This window comes from Thalassophryne amazonica, chromosome 6 (genome assembly GCF_902500255.1).
Source record: "Thalassophryne amazonica chromosome 6, fThaAma1.1, whole genome shotgun sequence".
In the NCBI taxonomy this organism is placed as follows: domain Eukaryota; kingdom Metazoa; phylum Chordata; class Actinopteri; order Batrachoidiformes; family Batrachoididae; genus Thalassophryne; species Thalassophryne amazonica.
In genome coordinates, this window is record NC_047108.1 from 58,178,752 (window position 1) to 58,197,041 (window position 18,290).

General features: G+C 38.5%; 1 protein-coding gene across 6 annotated transcripts in view; it reads right to left on the reverse strand.

The window, feature by feature from the left end:
• Positions 1 to 18,290, reverse strand: part of hdac7a (histone deacetylase 7a) — a 196,594-nt gene that overhangs the window by 30,779 nt on the left and 147,525 nt on the right. For all 6 annotated transcript variants that reach the window (XM_034172206.1, XM_034172205.1, XM_034172207.1 and 3 more), the window contains 7 exons: positions 16,799 to 16,919; positions 15,424 to 15,473; positions 14,554 to 14,661; positions 12,126 to 12,181; positions 8,732 to 8,819; positions 4,100 to 4,219; positions 826 to 923 (listed from right to left, as the gene is read on the reverse strand). In XM_034172206.1, coding sequence (XP_034028097.1) covers positions 826 to 923; positions 4,100 to 4,219; positions 8,732 to 8,819; positions 12,126 to 12,181; positions 14,554 to 14,661; positions 15,424 to 15,473; positions 16,799 to 16,919 — 641 coding nt within the window. The remainder of the gene's footprint in view (positions 1 to 825; positions 924 to 4,099; positions 4,220 to 8,731; positions 8,820 to 12,125; positions 12,182 to 14,553; positions 14,662 to 15,423; positions 15,474 to 16,798; positions 16,920 to 18,290) is intronic.

Consider the following 18,290-nt stretch of genomic DNA (forward strand, 5'->3'; position numbering starts at 1 on the left):
TGTGGTGGGCGAGCCGACGCGTCAATCCGTCCGCACGTCTTTCATTAAAAAAATCTCCTTTAACAGTGGAATGTCCGGATAAACTGCTGATTCCAACCTCTTCCGAAAGTTCTCTGTTCTCTCACAATGTCCTGGGTCAACAGAGGCTTAAATTTGGAGGTTTTCAGCTTGAAACAGGATGACGATGTCGCCTCGGAGCGCTGCGTGACGTCCTGCTCCGTGGGAAGTCCTTAAACCGATAGAAACACTCCAAAATCTCTCATCAGCCGTTAAAATTTTCACCGAAAACCAGCTGAATTTCTCGAATGGTGTCCACTCGGATGTGCCTCACAGTTTTTGAAAAAATTTTGATCAAGCACAGCGCCAGTCTCTCAGCAATTTCTCAGACAAAGGAATTCCGACGAGGGGGCTGGACCACTCCTTCCACAAGGCGTGCTCACAGGCGAATGACGTCACCGACAGGCGTGAAAAAACTCTCGCATGCCCACGAGGGTTCAAGCTTGGCTGATGCAATCACACGTGATTCAAATCCATATGGTTTTTGAAAAAAATAAAAAGGTCGGATACTTTTCTCACAGACCTCGTATTTAGTGTTTCTACTATTTTTATTGCACTGTGCCTCATATAATCCAATAAATGGTCAGTAACACACCGATACTATGGCTCCACCAAGCCATCATCATGTATTATTACTTCTTCTCCCCTTGTGTTCTGTAGTGGAACCATAATTGTAGGACAAACTATTTTTGGAAGCTGTTTTTTAAAGGGTGCAATGTCAATCTGACATACGGGACACAATCGTTACAAAGCACAGGTTGGTTCTACCTGAATGCAGCAAGGTACTCAGGGTCACCCATAGGAGGGTCCAGTCCTCCTGTCCATGCCACATTAACGTTGAACCCCTCACCAGCTCCAGAACCAACCTAAAATGAAAAATACATGAGTAACTGATTATTTTAATCTTAATACTCAAAGTCAGCCAGAAATTTACAGTTTGTCACATATGAAGCTCTGTAATCATGCCTATCAGATGCCTTGAATCTTAGTTTCTGTAGTTTTCTCTGGGCCCCTCCCCAATCGGACCGGGAGTGACATGTTTAGCCGCATGTTCTCCCTGAATTGCTGTCTGTCTGAGTGGTGTCCAAAAAATGAGGTGGGCTTCATAGATAATTGGCAAAGCTTCTGGGGAAAACCTGGTCTTGTTAGGAGAGACGGCATCCATCCCACTTTGGATGGAGCAGCTCTCATTTCTAGAAATCTGGCCAATTTTCTTAAATCCTCCAAACCGTGACTATCCAGGGTTGGGACCAGGAAGCAGAGTTGTAGTCTTACACACTCTCTGCAGCTTCTCTCCCCCTGCCATCCCCTCATTACCCCATCCCTGTAGAGATGGTGCCTGCTCCCAGACCACCAATAACCAGCAAAAATCTATTTAAGCATAAAAATTCAAAAGGAAAAAATAATATAGCACCTTCAACTGCACCACAGACTAAAACAGTTAATTGTGGTCTATTAAACATTAGGTCTCTCTCTTCTAAGTCCCTGTTAGTAAATGATATAATAATTGATCAACATATTGATTTATTCTGCCTTACAGAAACCTGGTTACAGCAGGATGAATATGTTAGTTTAAATGAGTCAACACCCCCGAGTCACACTAACTGCCAGAACGCTCGTAGCACGGGCCGAGGCGGAGGATTAGCAGCAATCTTCCAATCCAGCTTATTAATTAACCAAAAACCCAGACAGAGCTTTAATTCATTTGAAAGCTTGTCTCTTAGTCTTGTCCATCCAAATTGGAAGTCCCAAAAACCAGTTTTATTTGTTGTTATCTATCGTCCTCCTGGTCGTTACTGTGAGTTTCTCTGTGAATTTTCGGACCTTTTGTCTGACTTAGTGCTTAGCTCAGATAAGATAATTATAGTGGCCGATTTTAACATCCACACAGATGCTGAGAATGACAGCCTCAAAACTGCATTTAATCTATTATTTGACTCAATTGGCTTTGCTCAAAATGTAAATGAGTCCACCCATCACTTTAATCATATCTTAGATCTTGTTCTGACTTATGGTATGGAAATTGAAGACTTAACAGTATTCCCTGAAAACTCCCTTCTGTCTGATCATTTCTTAATAACATTTACATTTACTCTGATGGACTACCCAGCAGTGGGGAATAAGTTTCATTACACTAGAAGTCTTTCAGAAAGCGCTGTAACTAGGTTTAAGGATATGATTCCTTCTTTATGTTCTCTAATGCCATATACCAACACAGTGCAGAGTAGCTACCTAAACTCTGTAAGTGAGATAGAGTATCTCATCAATAGTTTTACATCCTCATTGAAGACAACTATGGATGCTGTAGCTCCTCTGAAAAAGAGAGCTTTAAATCAGAAGTGCCTGACTCACAACTCGCAGCTTAAAGCAGATAACCCGTAAGTTGGAGAGGAAATGGCATCTCACTAATTTAGAAGATCTTCACTTAGCCTGGAAAAAGAGTCTGTTGCTCTATAAAAAAGCCCTCCGTAAAGCTAGGACATCTTACTACTCATCACTAATTGAAGAAAATAAGAACAACCCCAGGTTTCTTTTCAGCACTGTAGCCAGGCTGACAAAGAGTCAGCGCTCTATTGAGCCGAGTATTCCTTTAACTTTAACTAGTAATGACTTCATGACTTTCTTTGCTAATAAAATTTTAACTATTAGAGAAAAAATTACTCATAACCATCCCAAAGACGTATCGTTATCTTTGGCTGCTTTCAGTGATGCCGGTATTTGGTTAGACTCTTTCTCTCCGATTGTTCTGTCTGAGTTATTTTCATTAGTTACTTCCTCCAAACCATCAACATGTCTATTAGATCCCATTCCTACCAGGCTGCTCAAGGAAGCCGTACCATTATTTAATGCTTCGATCTTAAATATGATCAATCTATCTTTATTAGTTGGCTATGTACCACAGGCTTTTAAGGTGACCCAGCTATCTTAGCTAATTATAGGCCAATCTCCAACCTTCCTTTTCTCTCAAAAATTCTTGAAAGAGTTTCAGTCAGGTTTTAGAATTCATCATAGTACAGAAACAGCATTAGTGAAGGTTACAAATAATCTTCTTATCGCCTCAGACAGTGGACTCATCTCTGTGCTTGTTCTGTTAGACCTCAGTGCTGCTTTTGATACTGTTGACCATAAAATTTTATTACAGAGATTAGAGCATGCCATAGGTATTAAAGGCACTGCGCGGCGGTGGTTTGAATCAGGATATGTCATTCAATGTGCATATTAAACAAATATGTAGGACTGCTTTTTTGCATTTACGCAATATCTCTAAAATTAGAAAGGTCTTGTCTCAGAGTGACGCTGAAAAACTAATTCATGCATTTATTTCCTCTAGGCTGGACTATTGTAATTCATTATTATCAGGTTGTCCTAAAAGTTCCCTGAAAAGCCTTCAGTTAATTCAAAATGCTGCAGCTAGACTACTAACGGGGACTAGAAGGAGAGAGCATATCTCACCCATATTGGCCTCTCTTCATTGGCTTCCTGTTAATTCTAGAATAGAATTTAAAATTCTTCTTCTTACTTATAAGGTTGTGAATAATCAGGTCCCATCTTATCTTAGGGACCTCATAGTACCATATCACCCCAATAGAGCGCTTCGCTCTCAGACTGCAGGCTTACTTGTAGTTCCTAGGGTTTGTAAGAGTAGAATGGGAGGCAGAGCCTTCAGCTTTCAGGCTCCTCTCCTGTGGAACCAGGAGGTTTTTACATAATTATTGTATGGCCTTGCCTTACAATATAAAGCGCCTTGGGGCAACTGTTGGTTGTGATTTGGCGCTATATAAATAAAATTGATTGATTGATTGATTGGTTTTACTCAAATAAAGTGATTCTCAGTGATATAAGTTTAAGAACTCTTGTCAAACACGGGCAATGACTAAATCCTGACACTTGCTTTTAAAATGGTTCTATTGACCTATGAAAAATAAAAATTGACCAGTATTAATATGTGATATATTTGGCATTTGCCTCCATTAGATAGAAGTAGAACAGCTAAAAGGAGTCAAAACTCAGACCTCACTTGTGACTTGTGATAGTCACTCACCTCTGCGGGTGACCCACTACCAGGGAAGAAGTTCCCATCATCATAGCGATGAAGTGAAATGTAGAGGACACTGGGGTCACTGTAGAAGACTTCCTGGGTGCCATTGCCATGGTGAACATCCTAGTAACACAGTGAAACACCAAACATATACTATAATACTATTCTATGAGTATCCATAAACATGGCACACTATTTTTCAGTGGTGCAGCTGCAGCAAAAACAGCTTTAATGTGTTTTGTTCCATTCTATTTTGTCTCAACAGAAGCTATATCAATCTTTTGCATTTTAAACTGAAATGCAAATGTGCCCTTACGTTATGCTGCCACACAGTCTTATGTATATGTATATGCTACAGACATGTATATGTCACAGACGTATATGTCACAGCATCTCACCATGTCATTGAGGTCCTTCAGACTGTTTGTAAACAAATGCCCAGACCCCCCTGCCTTTTTAAGCATTTTTCTTTTTTGCCTTTGAGCTTCTGGGGGACTCCACCCCCCAGACCCCCTAATTACAGCCCTCTTAACCCCCTGCCACTTTAACCATTTTTTTTAAATGTAGATGTAAATTATTCAAAGTTTTCAGCAAGTTGACAGTAGGGCTGTGCAATATGGCCAAATTATCGTATCTCAATATTGTTATATCAATATGATATACAATATGACTATGATTTCACACTAAGTGCAGCAACAGTGAAAATGGAACATTCTTAAACAGAACAGTAACAATACCGCACTCATCATAAGGTTAGGATACTGTGCCCTCCAAAAGTATTGGAACACTTGGCATTTCAAACACATTTTAATTTGTTTATGCCATTTCAAATACAATAAATACAAAAACTATAAAGAATAAAAATTTCTAAAATTGTCTTCCTCAAACTCAAATTGAAAACAAATCTCTAAAACTTGATAATACCTTATTGCTGGTTTTCTTCATGGAAAAATGAACATTTCCAAGTCAGTGAATATGTCTTGGACTTAATTTACATCAATTATGAAGAAATACAAAACTTTCTTTCACCATAACATCAAATCTAGGCTTGCATCTCAGATGTAGTTTCTGGCAAATTATAGCTGAACTACAGTTCTTCTTTTTAAAGAAAATCCTCCACTTCATCAGGAAGCTGGATTTTATATTTTTAATTAATTTATATCAAGTTGTAGAGATTTGCTTTCAGTTTGAGTTTAAGGAAGATAACTTTAGATTTATTTATCTAAAGTTGTGTAACTAATGTGTCACTCAGACAAAATTTAGAGGTTATTTAATCAACTGCTGCCTGGCCTTTTAAAAATCATTGGAGACACACGCATATATAAGACAACCTGAATTAAAGGAGAAATGCTGCTTTTAACAACCTGGACCTAATTTGTTGCATAAAATATGGCCCTTTACTCACTAATATAACTTTGGTGTCATTATTAGTCCGTGATTCAAATGACGTGTTCAGTTCAAATCTGAGGCCAACATTTTTCTTCTTCTACTAAGGTGGATTACAACTTTTTGTGGTACACAGCACTAACTACTGGACAGGAGGAAGCTCGCAGTCAATATGACTCAATGATTTCAAAATGCAGCTCTTTTCAACCAGACGTGCGGTGCTGTGACATGTCAATCATCTGTGTCCAATCAGATTTCAGGGGAGTCCAGCGCAACCCTGGCCTCTGCTCTAGCTCCACCCATGCCAGATGTCAACATTTGACATTTGCTGTTTCACTGTGGACTCAAAATTTAGCAATTCCTGTTTCAGTGTGAGTTCCTGCGAGATTTCAGGACTGACATATGAGATCTCATATGTCAATCCAGGAAGTATTTGACATTTCCTGTTTCACTGTAGACTCAAAATTTGGCACTTCCTGTTTGGGACTCCCTGTACCATGAGCGAAGTTCACTTTATTATTGTTATTATTATTGTCGTATTATTGTTATATTTATAATATCAGCTATCTTTGGAACGAAGTCATTTTGGAATACTGAAGCACATTTTATCACTTGTGTGACAAAGCAGAATGAAGGACAGCTTCTCAGAAATCTACAGACTGGCAGACACGTTATCCTGATTCTCCGTATTCATGTTGAGGATCAGGACATTGAAAAAAGAAGAAAAAAATGCACAACATTGCATTTTAAGACCTTCACTGTTAAAAGTGCAACAAAAAAAGGAAAACTACAGGACATGCACAGGATGGATGAAGAGGTGAAGTGTTTTACAGATTTGCTAATTTAGAAACTTTGATTACAATAAAGCCCACTTGAAATAGTTTGTCCTCATGTATACTTGTTAGTGTATACATATTCAGTGGGGGGAATAAGTATTTGATCCACTGTCAATTTTGCAGGTTTTCCCACCTACAGAATGGAGAGGTCTGTATTTTTTATCATAGCTACACTTCAACTGTGAGAGACAGAATCTAAAAAAAAATCCAGATCACATTGTATGATTTTTAAATAATTAATTTGCATTTTATTGCATGGAATCAGTATTTGATCCCATACAAAAAACAGACCTTAACAATTGGTACAGAAACTTTTGTCTGCCATTACAGAGGTCAGATTTTCCTGTAGTTCTTGACCAAGTTTTTACACACTGCAGTAGGGACTTTGGTCCACTCCTCCATACAGATCTTCTCCAGATCTTTCAGGTTTGGAGTTTCAGCTCCCTCCAGAAGATTTTCTATTGAGTTCAGGTCTGGAGACTGGCTTGGCCACTCCAGGACCTTGAAATCCTTCTTATGGAGCCCCTTCTTAGTTGCCCTGGCTGTGTGTTTGGGGTCATTGTCATGCTGGAAGACCCAGCCACATCACATCTTCAATGTTCTTACTGAGGGAAGGAGGTTGTTTGCCAAAATCTCGCAATTCATGACCCCATCCATCCTCCCTTAAATACGGTGCAGTCATCCTGTCCCCTTTGCAGAAGAGCATCCCCAGAGTATGATGTTTCCACCCCCATGCTTCATGGTTGGGATGATTTTCTTGGGGTTGTTCTCATCCTCTAAATATGGTAAGTGGAATTGATTCCAAAAAGCTCTATTCTGGTCTCATCTGACCAAATGAACTTCTCCCATGCCTCCTCTGGATCATCCAGATTGTCACTGGTGAACTTCAAATGGGCCTGGACATGTGCTGGCTTGAGCATGGGGCCCTTGCTGCCCTGCAGGATTTTAAACCATGACGGCATTGAGTGTTACTGATGTAATCTTTGTGACTGTGATCCCAACTCTCTTCAGGTCACTGACCAGGTTCTCCTGTGTAGTTCTGAGCTTTCTCAGAATCATCATTACCCCACAAAGTGAGATCTTGCATGGAATCCCAGACTGAGGCAGACTGACAGTCATCTTGTGTTTCTTCCACTTTCTAATAAATGATCATAACAGTAGTTGTCTTCTCACCGAGCTGCTTGCCTGTTGTCCTGTAACCCATCCCAGCCTTGTGTAGGTCTACAGTTTTGTCCTTGATGTCCTTAGACATCTCTTTGGTCTTGACCATGGTGGATAGGTTGGAGTGTGATTGATTGAGTGTGTGAACAGGTGTCTTTTATATAGGTAAAGAGTTCAAATAAGTGCAATTAGTAGGGGTAAAAAGTGCAGAATAGGAGGGCTTCTTAAAGAAAAATTAACAGGTCTGTGAGAGCAATAAAATGCAAATTAATTATTAATCATACAATGTGATTTTCTTGATTTTTTTTTTTAGATTCTGTCTCTCGCAATTGAAGTGTGCCTACGATACAAATTACAGACCTCTCCATTCTTTGTAGGTGGGAAAACCTGCAAAATTGACAGGGGATCAAATACTTATTTCCACCACTGTAGGTGTTAGTTAAACTGAAAAGAACAGGGTGCCTTCAGTCAGGTTAGGGTATGATTATAATGTAACTTTAATTCAAAGTAAAATTTGAACGCATTTGTTTCCACTTACACTTTTCAACTGATTTGCAGTTAACGTATCAAGTTATAAAAGTAAAAATAAAAGTAAATAAATCTGATATTGATTTTTTTAAAGCATTGGTAATGGAACTGTATGCTTTTGGCTGATAACCTAAATTTTGATAACTTTAACAGAAGAGAATTTGCCAAACTACAACTCCCCAGAAGGACTAACAGCAGCAATATCACAGGAGATGAAGGACGAAGTATATTGAAAAGTAAGTATCACAGACATGTATGATTAAAGTTCATATAGGAATGTTATAGTGGGTTCTCATTACTTCAACAATAAAATCATACATTCATTCATTTTCTATACCCACTTATTCCAATTAAGGGTCATGGTGGAGCTGGAGCCTATCCCAGCAGTCATAGAGCGAGAGGTGGGTACACCCTGGACAGGATGCCAGCCTGTTGCATGGTCACATATAGGGAAATACATTTACACCTACGGTTAATTTAAAGTTTCCAATTCACCTAAGCTGCATGTCTTTGAAAGTGGGAGAAAGCCGTAGCATGTGGAAAAAAGCCACATGAACATAGAGAGATCATGCAAACTCCACACAGAAAGGACCAGGTGGGAAGCAATCCCACAACTTTTTTCCTGTGAGGCAACAGTGCTAATCACTAAGCCACTGTGCTGCGCATAAATTAAACAGAAACTTAAAACAAAATAAATAAATAAATAAAAACAGATGTCACTTACCCAGTCAACAATGAGGATCTTACTGACACTGAGCTTGTGCTGGAGCTGTTTGGCTGCAATGGCTACAGAATTAAAATAACAGAAACCCCTGAAAGCATGAGATGGGAAAAAAAAACTTTTAAAAACAACTCAAAATGAACAGATACATTAATTAAAAAACAAATAATAAAAATAACATACATTAATTAAAAAACAAATAATAAAAACTTAATGGAGCTCTTCTGAAGTTCTTATTCACTTTCCTGCACTGCTAGAACAATGAGCATTCAGAACAGAACAGTATTGTGCATTCAGAAAAAAATATTTGCTATTAATATGTGAATATACATAAGGAACACCTCTAAATCTAATGAACTAATTTCCTCCCCACCAAGTACCTTTAATGTAAGTATAATGTGTACGAAGTGTTGTTCACAACTTACTGTGGTCACAAAACAAATCACTTCAGCCTCATTAGCAAGCAAATACATGGACCAAACGATCATGAAGTTTAATCAGCCCATCCACAAAAACAAATACCTATAGTTTAAGTATCAAAAGTACACCATGTGGTATATTTGAGTTATTGTGTTCACAAGAATGTGCCCACGCAGAGTAGCTACTGGCTGTCCAAAACGTCACTTGAAGTCACTAAATTATGTCATAATCTAATTTGCATATTATTTGCACAGTATCATGTAATAACAGATGCTGTAGGAAAAAAACAAAAACATGGGAGAGACCATTAAATACATTATCAACCTTTTTAATATTGTTTGGTAAATTCCATATTCATGAATGCAGAGTACTGAAAAGGAATTCACACGGACTTCTGGCTGAATTTGAACAATATATAAGCTGATTCTCCCAAATGTCACAAAACTGTCATGCTCTATAAGGAACTTTTTAAAGAGAATTAATGTTAAAGAATCCCTTTACTTTTGTTACTGTACAGTTTATTTTATTTTCTACTGCTTTCTATTTATAATAATACTATGAATGTTATTGTGGTCTTAATTGTTCATTTACTATTTGTTAATGTATTTGTGGAAATTAAGTTTAAAAAAACACACTGTTGGAAAGACAAAAAGTGAGCAAAACCAATGTAAAAATATTTAGAACTACAAATACACTTGATTCTTGGTTTGTTTATTTATTTTGCCATTAAAATTGGCTATCACTTGGGCTTCTCAAAGTCGGGAGACTAATTAGTCATAGCAAGTCCAAATGAGGTTTGATATTCAACGCCGGGAGCTATGGAGCTAAATCCAGGCCAAAAGTTTTGGGATCTGAAAATAAGAAAAGATTGAAAAAATAAATTTTGAAACTGAAAATTCAATGTTTGTTCTTGAATTTTATAATCATTTAAAAAGTATTATCAAAATAAAAATAAGTGTAAGATATATTTTTCAGTTTAAATAAATTTTTGATTCAGCTCTGTAATTATTTTGATCAAATAATTTATTTTCATTCATTTTTCTTTTTTCACCTTCAGATCTTTTTTTTCACTTTCATATCTTATTTTTTTCAGTTTCAAACTTTTGGCCCCGTTCTGGCGTGGGAGGGCGTGGCTTCGATTGAGAGGGGCGTGGAATTGTGAGTGACAGGAGAGCAAACAGTCCTCACATGATGTTGCTTTCAGGAAACGTGGGTACTTTGATAGATAATGACTTAACACTTTCTCTCCACTGTATTGTCTTGATACCTGTAAATAAAGTGATGCTAAAGATGTCAATTACAAGTAATTCTAGACCACTCTTGGTCATTTTTGATGTTTAAAAACTGGAAAATATGCAAGAGAGTAAAGTTTAACACCTATACCTAAAAAAACCAATGTGTCTCAAATCCACACAAGACCGTGAACGCAGCGCAGCATCGCCGCATAAAAATGAGACAGGTGGCTCATTTTACAGGCTGCCAGCAGTTATTGTCCATCAAGCAGTGGAGTGTTACAAGCTTTCTAAGTGACACACAGAGAGACCTGGCTCAGCAGATCTGAAGGAAGCTTTAATATGGCCACAACCAAGCAGACCACCTGTAAATCCAAAGCTGGCCGGAAGAGCGCTCTGGCTACCAACAGTGTAAAGAAGCCTCACCGTTACAGGCCGAGCACTGTGGCACTCTGCCGCTACCAGAAATCCACTGAGCTGCTGATCCACAAGCTGCCCTTCCAGCACCCAGTGAGAGAAATCGCTCAGGACATCAAGACCGACCTCCGCTTTCAGAGTTCTGCTGTGATGCGCTGCAGGAGGCCAGCGAGGCTGACCTGGTCAGCAGCTTGCGTATCAGCAGCTCGGTGGATTCCTGGTAGTGGTGGCTCTCTCTCAGCGCCTCAGTGCCAGACCTGTAACAGCGAGGCTTCTTCACACCACTGGTAGCTGGAGCGGTCTTCCGGCTTTGGATTCACAGGTGGTCTGCTTGGTTCTGGTCATATTAAGTTTACGCTGTGAAACTGCCGGCCACTTTGTTACATCGTCATTAAATTCACTATCCGGTACAACATACAGATCCAATTAACCAACTGCTACACATCGATCACAATAAACAGCTTTATCTCGAGGGTTTAAAGCCTCGTAATAAGCTTTCATTCTCTCTATTTTGTTTCATGTGCTAGCCATGTAATAATTCACGATGGAGACGAGAGCAGTCATTATCTATCAAAGTACCCACGTTTCCTGAAAGCAACATCATGTGAGGACCGATTGCTCTACTGTCACTCACAATTCCATGCCCCTCTCAATCGAAGCCATGCCCTCCCACACCAGAACAGGGCCATAAGTTGGAAGCTGAAAAAATAAGATCTGAAAGTGAAAAAAGATCTGAAGGTGAAAAAAGAAATATGAATGAAAATAAATTATTTGATCAAATAATTACAGAACTGAATCAAAAATGTATTTAAACTGAAAAATATATATCTAACACTTATTTTTATTTGATAATATGTTTAAATGATTATAAAATTCAAGAACAAACATTGAATTTTCAGTTTCAAAATTTATTTTTTCAATCTTTTTTTATTTTCAGATTACAAAACTTTTGGCCTGGATTTAGCTCCATAGGGAGCCATCGCACATGAGTGTTTGAACGTGGAGAATTGTACCTATCCCTCCGCTCAGTGCTTTACAGTCAGTTGCAGTGGAGGTGGGGGGAACCTACTGCCCTCAGTGACAACAGAGACTTTCACTTAGAAACTTTCACTTTTGAGTTGCCAAACACCAGAAAAGTCTCCAATGACTCTAGGAAAAGTAGCTAGATTTGTTGCTTGTCGCTTTTGAGAAAATAAGTTGTCAAGAGGGTTTGGAAAGTCAGCAGATTTAGCGAGAAAGTCACCAAGTTGGCAAGACTGCAGACAAAAGAGGAACATCCCTGTGTCTGAGCTGAGCATGTGACATCTGTCTCACACACACACACTTACATGGGATTGGAGGGGTCGGCATGGTGTCCCGGTGGTCTGACCACAGCAAAACCGTTCTGTTGAGAAGAACACAGCAGCTTCATAAATAATTTGTAGTGTATTGATAACCTAAAGTATGGAGGACCAAACGTGTATAAAGACTAAATAAATAGACAACACAATGCAATAATTGCAAACTGATCCAGAATGGTCCGACTGACCAAGATGTTGCAATCTGATATGTAATTTACAAACTGAAACAAAATAGTGTGTTCCTGATCTTGGTTTTACATTGTATACATAAATAGAAAATAGATAAATAAGTAAATATATAAATAACTGTATTTATACTATTATACATCCATCCATTTCTATACCTGCTCCAGGTTGCAGATAAGATTTTATAAATTTCATATTTGTTTTTTCTTAAGTGGAATGTAGTAATGAGATTTTTGTAGATTTGGGCTGCTTTTCATCAGTATTGATGGTAACACTGAGTCCTGAAAAGGAAATTCAAAAATATGTTTGGTTTTTGAAGGATGAATAAATGGATAAATACATAAATGTCCATTTTGATTTTCCACATAGCATGCTTATTTAGTTTCAACATTTTTGCATGGGTCAACGCTGAGAATCAAATTTTTACACAGATAAAATAAATATACAATAAAAAGAAATGTATCTGTACATACATTTATTTATAAATTGCTTTTAAAGTATACCCACAAGAACAAAAACATTCCTCCACAAACAGTAGGGCAGACAATGAAAGTAGATGAACAAAATAAAACAATACGAGTAACAACAACAACAGCAATCTGAGATTTCTGATGTCTGCCAAAGGGTTGACAAGGACTCAAAATAAAGATATGTGATTCACATCATGACCTGGACTTCACCTGGATCCGGATTCCACAACGCAATGCCAGAGTGGTCTGACTGATCAAGATGTTGCAATCTGCTATTTAATTTACAAACTGAAACAAAATAGTAAATGGTAAATGGACTGCATTTATATAGTGCTTTTCCATCAGATGGTCAAAGCGCTTTACAATTATGCCTCACATTCACCCCGACATCAGGGTGCTGCCATACAAGGCACTCACTACACACCAGGAGCAATAGGGGATTAAGGACCTTGCCCAAGGGCCCTTAGTGATGTTCCAGTCAGGCGGGGATTTGAACCGAGGATCTTCTGGTCTCAAGCCCAACACCTTAACCACTAGACCATCACCTCTCCCAATAGTATGTTCCTGATCTTGGTTTTACATCGTAAGTCAAATGTTTCTGCTGCAGAACCTGGATATTGATCCAGATCACTCCCAACATCCAACATTAACAGGGTCTTCCTTTGTACAATAGCCACATGTGATTTAAATTTTGTCAAGATCCATCAAGCAGATTTGAGATAATCCTCATAATGGCGAAATATTTAAGAAATGATCCTGAATCGGGATCTTGGTCCCGACCCACTCCAAAATTTTATGGAGTCTTCCATGCCCTAATATCTCTCTGTTGTGGAAATTTGATAAGAACCCGTGAAGTAGTTTTGACATAATCCTTCAAAGCCTATATAAAGTGAAATCTTGATCCAGAATCTGAATACGGATCACCTCCAAAATTTAATGGAGTCTTCCATGTCCTAATATCCATTTGTGGTGAAAATGTTTGTCAAAATCTGTGCAGTAGGTTTGATGTAATCCTGCTAACAGACAGACAGACAAACAGACAGACAAACATCAATGATTTTATTACATCCTTGGCAGATGTTAACAGTAATAAACACAAGCATCACAGAAGGTAAACACAAAATGTAAAATGTAGCATCAGAGGCCATCACTGTAGATACCAAACGTTCAGCTGACTAACGCGTCCACACAATTTTGTCCATGGTAGCCCACTTAGGCCCCTGTGAAAAGCCTGAGCCCCTTCATTACCAGTGCAGTCCAAAAAAGAATTTCCAAACATTGAAACATTTCTGAGGCTTCTCCTTCAGCCAGAACCTTATTGCCTCAGGAGGGATAAGATCCATGATGCTTCTGATCCAATATAAGATAGTAGGAACAGAATCCGAAATCCAGTGCAGCAGAATACATCTCCTAGCACCAAACAGTAGCACCCGAAGCAACTTCACTTGACTGAACCCCCAATACACAGAAAATATGTTCTAGGGGCAGTTTCTTCTTAAGAATACCATCAATTTCCATACATACCTTACACCAGATATCATTTGTAAGAGGACATTCAAAAACGCAATGAACAGTTATGAAATATGAACCTTTACTAATTTTGTACTTGTTACAGCATTTTGAAAATAAAGGACTGAACTATTTATTTTTACATTTATGCATTTATATATTTAATGAGACTCAATTCATGTTTGGTCCTCCATACAGTACTTCAGTTTCAAACACGTTTGTCATCCATGAGGCTGTTTCTGGGCTCCCACCTTTAGTTCTCCTTTTGCCACTCTGAATGCCAGCTCCACAACGCTGCCTGCTGCCATGCGTGATGCTGTGGAGGTGTGCGACTCATTCCAGATCGTATCATTATCAACCTGCAAATCAACAGAAAACCAGTACGACAACATTTTAAATGTTGGAAAGAAAAAAGTCTCTTTAAAATGGGTGCGTTCACACAGTGTAGCATTTATGTTTTCTCAGTGCATTATTTCCTCATGAATGTTAGGTTTTGTTTTTTGTGTGTTTTTTACAAGTTCTGTCATATGTCATATATTTTGCTATGTTGCATTGAAGAGGTTTTCTTTCTGCTTTTAATCAGTGTTTTGCTTTTTGTATTTTTTATGTGAATTCCTGATTGGCTTCATTGAAACTGTTTTGTATCTGTGTTGTGTCCAAAATGTCTTCAGAATGACACGTGAAAACTGAATAGCTTCTCGGGGGAACGATTAACTCCAAGTTATAGCTGGATGGAGATTGGAGAGCTAAAAACATCAGTGGTACTTGCCCCTTTTGAGGGCAGTTCACTACTTGTACACAAGTTTCCTTCACATTCGTTCTTTCTCTCCTTTGTTTGTTCACAAAAAGGCATTGCTGTCCATCTGGTTTGGACACAGAAATCTGAGTTTTTCCTTTCATCCCTGGTCACAGCCATGTTGTACTTGTTAGTCTGACATGTCATGGTCCAACATGGACTGTCAGGGAAAAGCCAACTCTCTTTTCCTCTTTTAAAACTAGTCTGTTGAAAAATTTTAACGTGTGTCCTTGTTGCTCTTCTGTTACATCCCATATTCTCTCGATGCAGTGATTGTACTGCATCATATAGCTTTCATAAGGAAGTAATGTGTATTTGATCTTACCCCTACACCCCCACATGGCAACATAACAAACATCCTTTGAGAGAGGATTCCTGGGGGAACAGAAACATAAGAAATAACCATATTTGTGCATTCAATGAATTATATTTATATACATTAATTTTCATGTTCTAAAGATGAATACAATATCTAGGCAAAGGTTTACATTATCCTCCAAATTAAATCAGTCATGCTATAAGGAATCACCTTGTTTTATATATAAAGTACCACATGGGCTTCTTCACTCCACTGTTTCTTTAACACCAGCACTATTTATTGTACAGTGTGGTATATAGATATTTGTACAGTGACATGGTTTTTGTAACAATGGAGTCGAAATTATACTATCAAAATCCGACTGAAGTGTAAACTTTCAGCTTTGATTCAAAGGTTTTAACAAAAACATCACATTAACATTTAAGAATTACAGCCATTTTTATACAATGTCTCTCCATTTTCAGAGGCCCAAAGTAATCAGCCAAACTAACAATTACAAATATAAGGATTACTGTTAATACATCAAAGAAAATCCATTGCAGTCAATGACTGTCTGAAATCTGGAATCCAAAGACAAAACCAAATGCTGAGTTTCCTCACTTGAGATGCTTTTGCAGGCCTATACCACACCCTCCTTCATGTGCTGCTTCTTTGTGGGTCTTTTTGCCATCAGTTTTATCTTCGGTAAGTAAAATGCATGCTCTGCTGGGTTGAGGTCAAGTGACTGACTTGGCCATTGAAGACTATTCCTTTTTTTTGCCTCAAGAAGCTATTGGATTGTTTTGGAAGTATGTTTTGGGTCATTATCCATCTGCACTATGAAGCTCTGCCTTGTTGGTTTGGCACATTTTGACTAAAGCTGACCAGACAGCACAGCCCTGAACACTTCAGAATCCATTATGGTACTTTAATTAGCAGTCACATCATCAATAAACATATGGCTAGTTCCATTGGCAGCTATACATGCTAATGCTTTAACATGGCCTCCTCCATGTTAAGTGGCTATCACACCATGACAGATTGAGGAAATGTATGAAAAAAAAATTGACATCGCTTCATGCATGTTTTTGTTCTATACAAATCCTTTTCTCATTCATTGTGGTGGTGCACAAAGGCAAAATTACATAATTTACCATATGTCACTGTCAAAATACTTATGTATCTAACTGTACTTTTACCACAAATGCGTTAGCATGTGAAAAATTAAACAAAAGCTTAAAAGAAATTCATCATCGACTCACTTGTTTTGTATTTCACTGGAACCACTTTATTTGGTTTTAAATTTCAAACCACTCCTCAAGTCAGCTTCTGTCATCTGAATGACTGTTATTTTAACATTTTCCCAAATAAACTGTTTTACGTAAGAATGTATGTTACATACCAGCCAGTTTACGGTTGTCCAGTTTGAGTCTGTTGAGTGGGTTGGTGCCATAGAGCAGAACATGGCGCTCTGTGTGGACTGACTGCAACTCCTCTAGTGTGGCTTTTCGACCACGAATACTCTGAACACAAAACACATCATGATGGAATGAATATGATTTTACAGCCTGTATGACCTAAGACAGAGACTACCCTCCAATATATACATTGAAAATAACAAAGCTACATTAAGGTTGAGCCATTGTTTTCCTTAAAAACCCTCATGTATGACAACAGGAAATCACATACAATATGGCTCCATATAGAGTGCATCCAGAAAGTATTCACAGCATTTCAAATTTTCCACATTTTTTAATGTTACAGCCTCATTCAAAAATGGATGAAATAAATTTTTTTCATCAAATATCTACACACAATACCCCAAAAGGTTTTTTTTTTTTTTAGATTTTTGTAAATATATTAAAAATAAAAACTAAGGAATCACATGTACATAATTATTCACAGCCTTGCCATGAGCTCAGGTGCATCCTGTTTCCACTGATTATCCTTGAGATGTTTCTCCAATTTAATTGTAGTCCACCTGGGTAAATTCAATAATTGGACATGATTTGGAAAGGCACACACCTGTCTACATATACTCAACAAAAATATAAACGCAACACTTTTGGTTTTGCTCCCATTTTGTATGAGATGAACTCAAAGATCTAAAACTTTTTCCACATACACAATATCACCATTTCCCTCAAATATTGTTCACAAACCAGTCGGAATCTGTGATAGTGAGCACTTCTCCTTTGCTGAGATAATCCATCCCACCTCACAGGTTTGCCATATCAAGATGCTGATTAGACACCATGATTAGTGCACAGGTGTGCCTTAGACTGCCCACAATAAAAGGCCACTCTGAAAGGTGCAGTTTTGTTTTATTGGGGGGGGGATACCAGTCAGTATCTGGTGGGACCACCATTTGCCTCATGCAGTGCAACACATCTCCTTTGCATCATCCGTGAAGAGAACACCTCTCCAACGTGCCAAACACCAGCGAATGTGAGCATTTGCCCACTCAAGTCGGTTACGACGACGAACTGGAGTCAGGTCGAGACCCCGATGAGGACGACGAGCATGCAGATGAGCTTCCCTGAGACGGTTTCTGACAGTTTGTGCAGAAATTCTTTGGTTATGCAAACCGATTGTTTCAGCAGCTGTCCGAGTGGCTGGTCTCAGATGATCTTGGAGGTGAACATGCTGGATGTGGAGGTCCTGGGCTGGTGTGGTTACACGTGGTCTGCGGTTGTGAGGCTGGTTGGATGTACTGCCAAATTCTCTGAAACGCCTTTGGAGACAGCTTATGGTAGAGAAATGAACATTCAATACACGAGCAACAGCTCTGGTTGACATTCCTGCTGTCAGCATGCCAATTGCACGCTCCCTCAAATCTTCCAACATCTGTGGCATTGTGCTGTGTGATAAAACTGCACCTTTCAGAGTGGCCT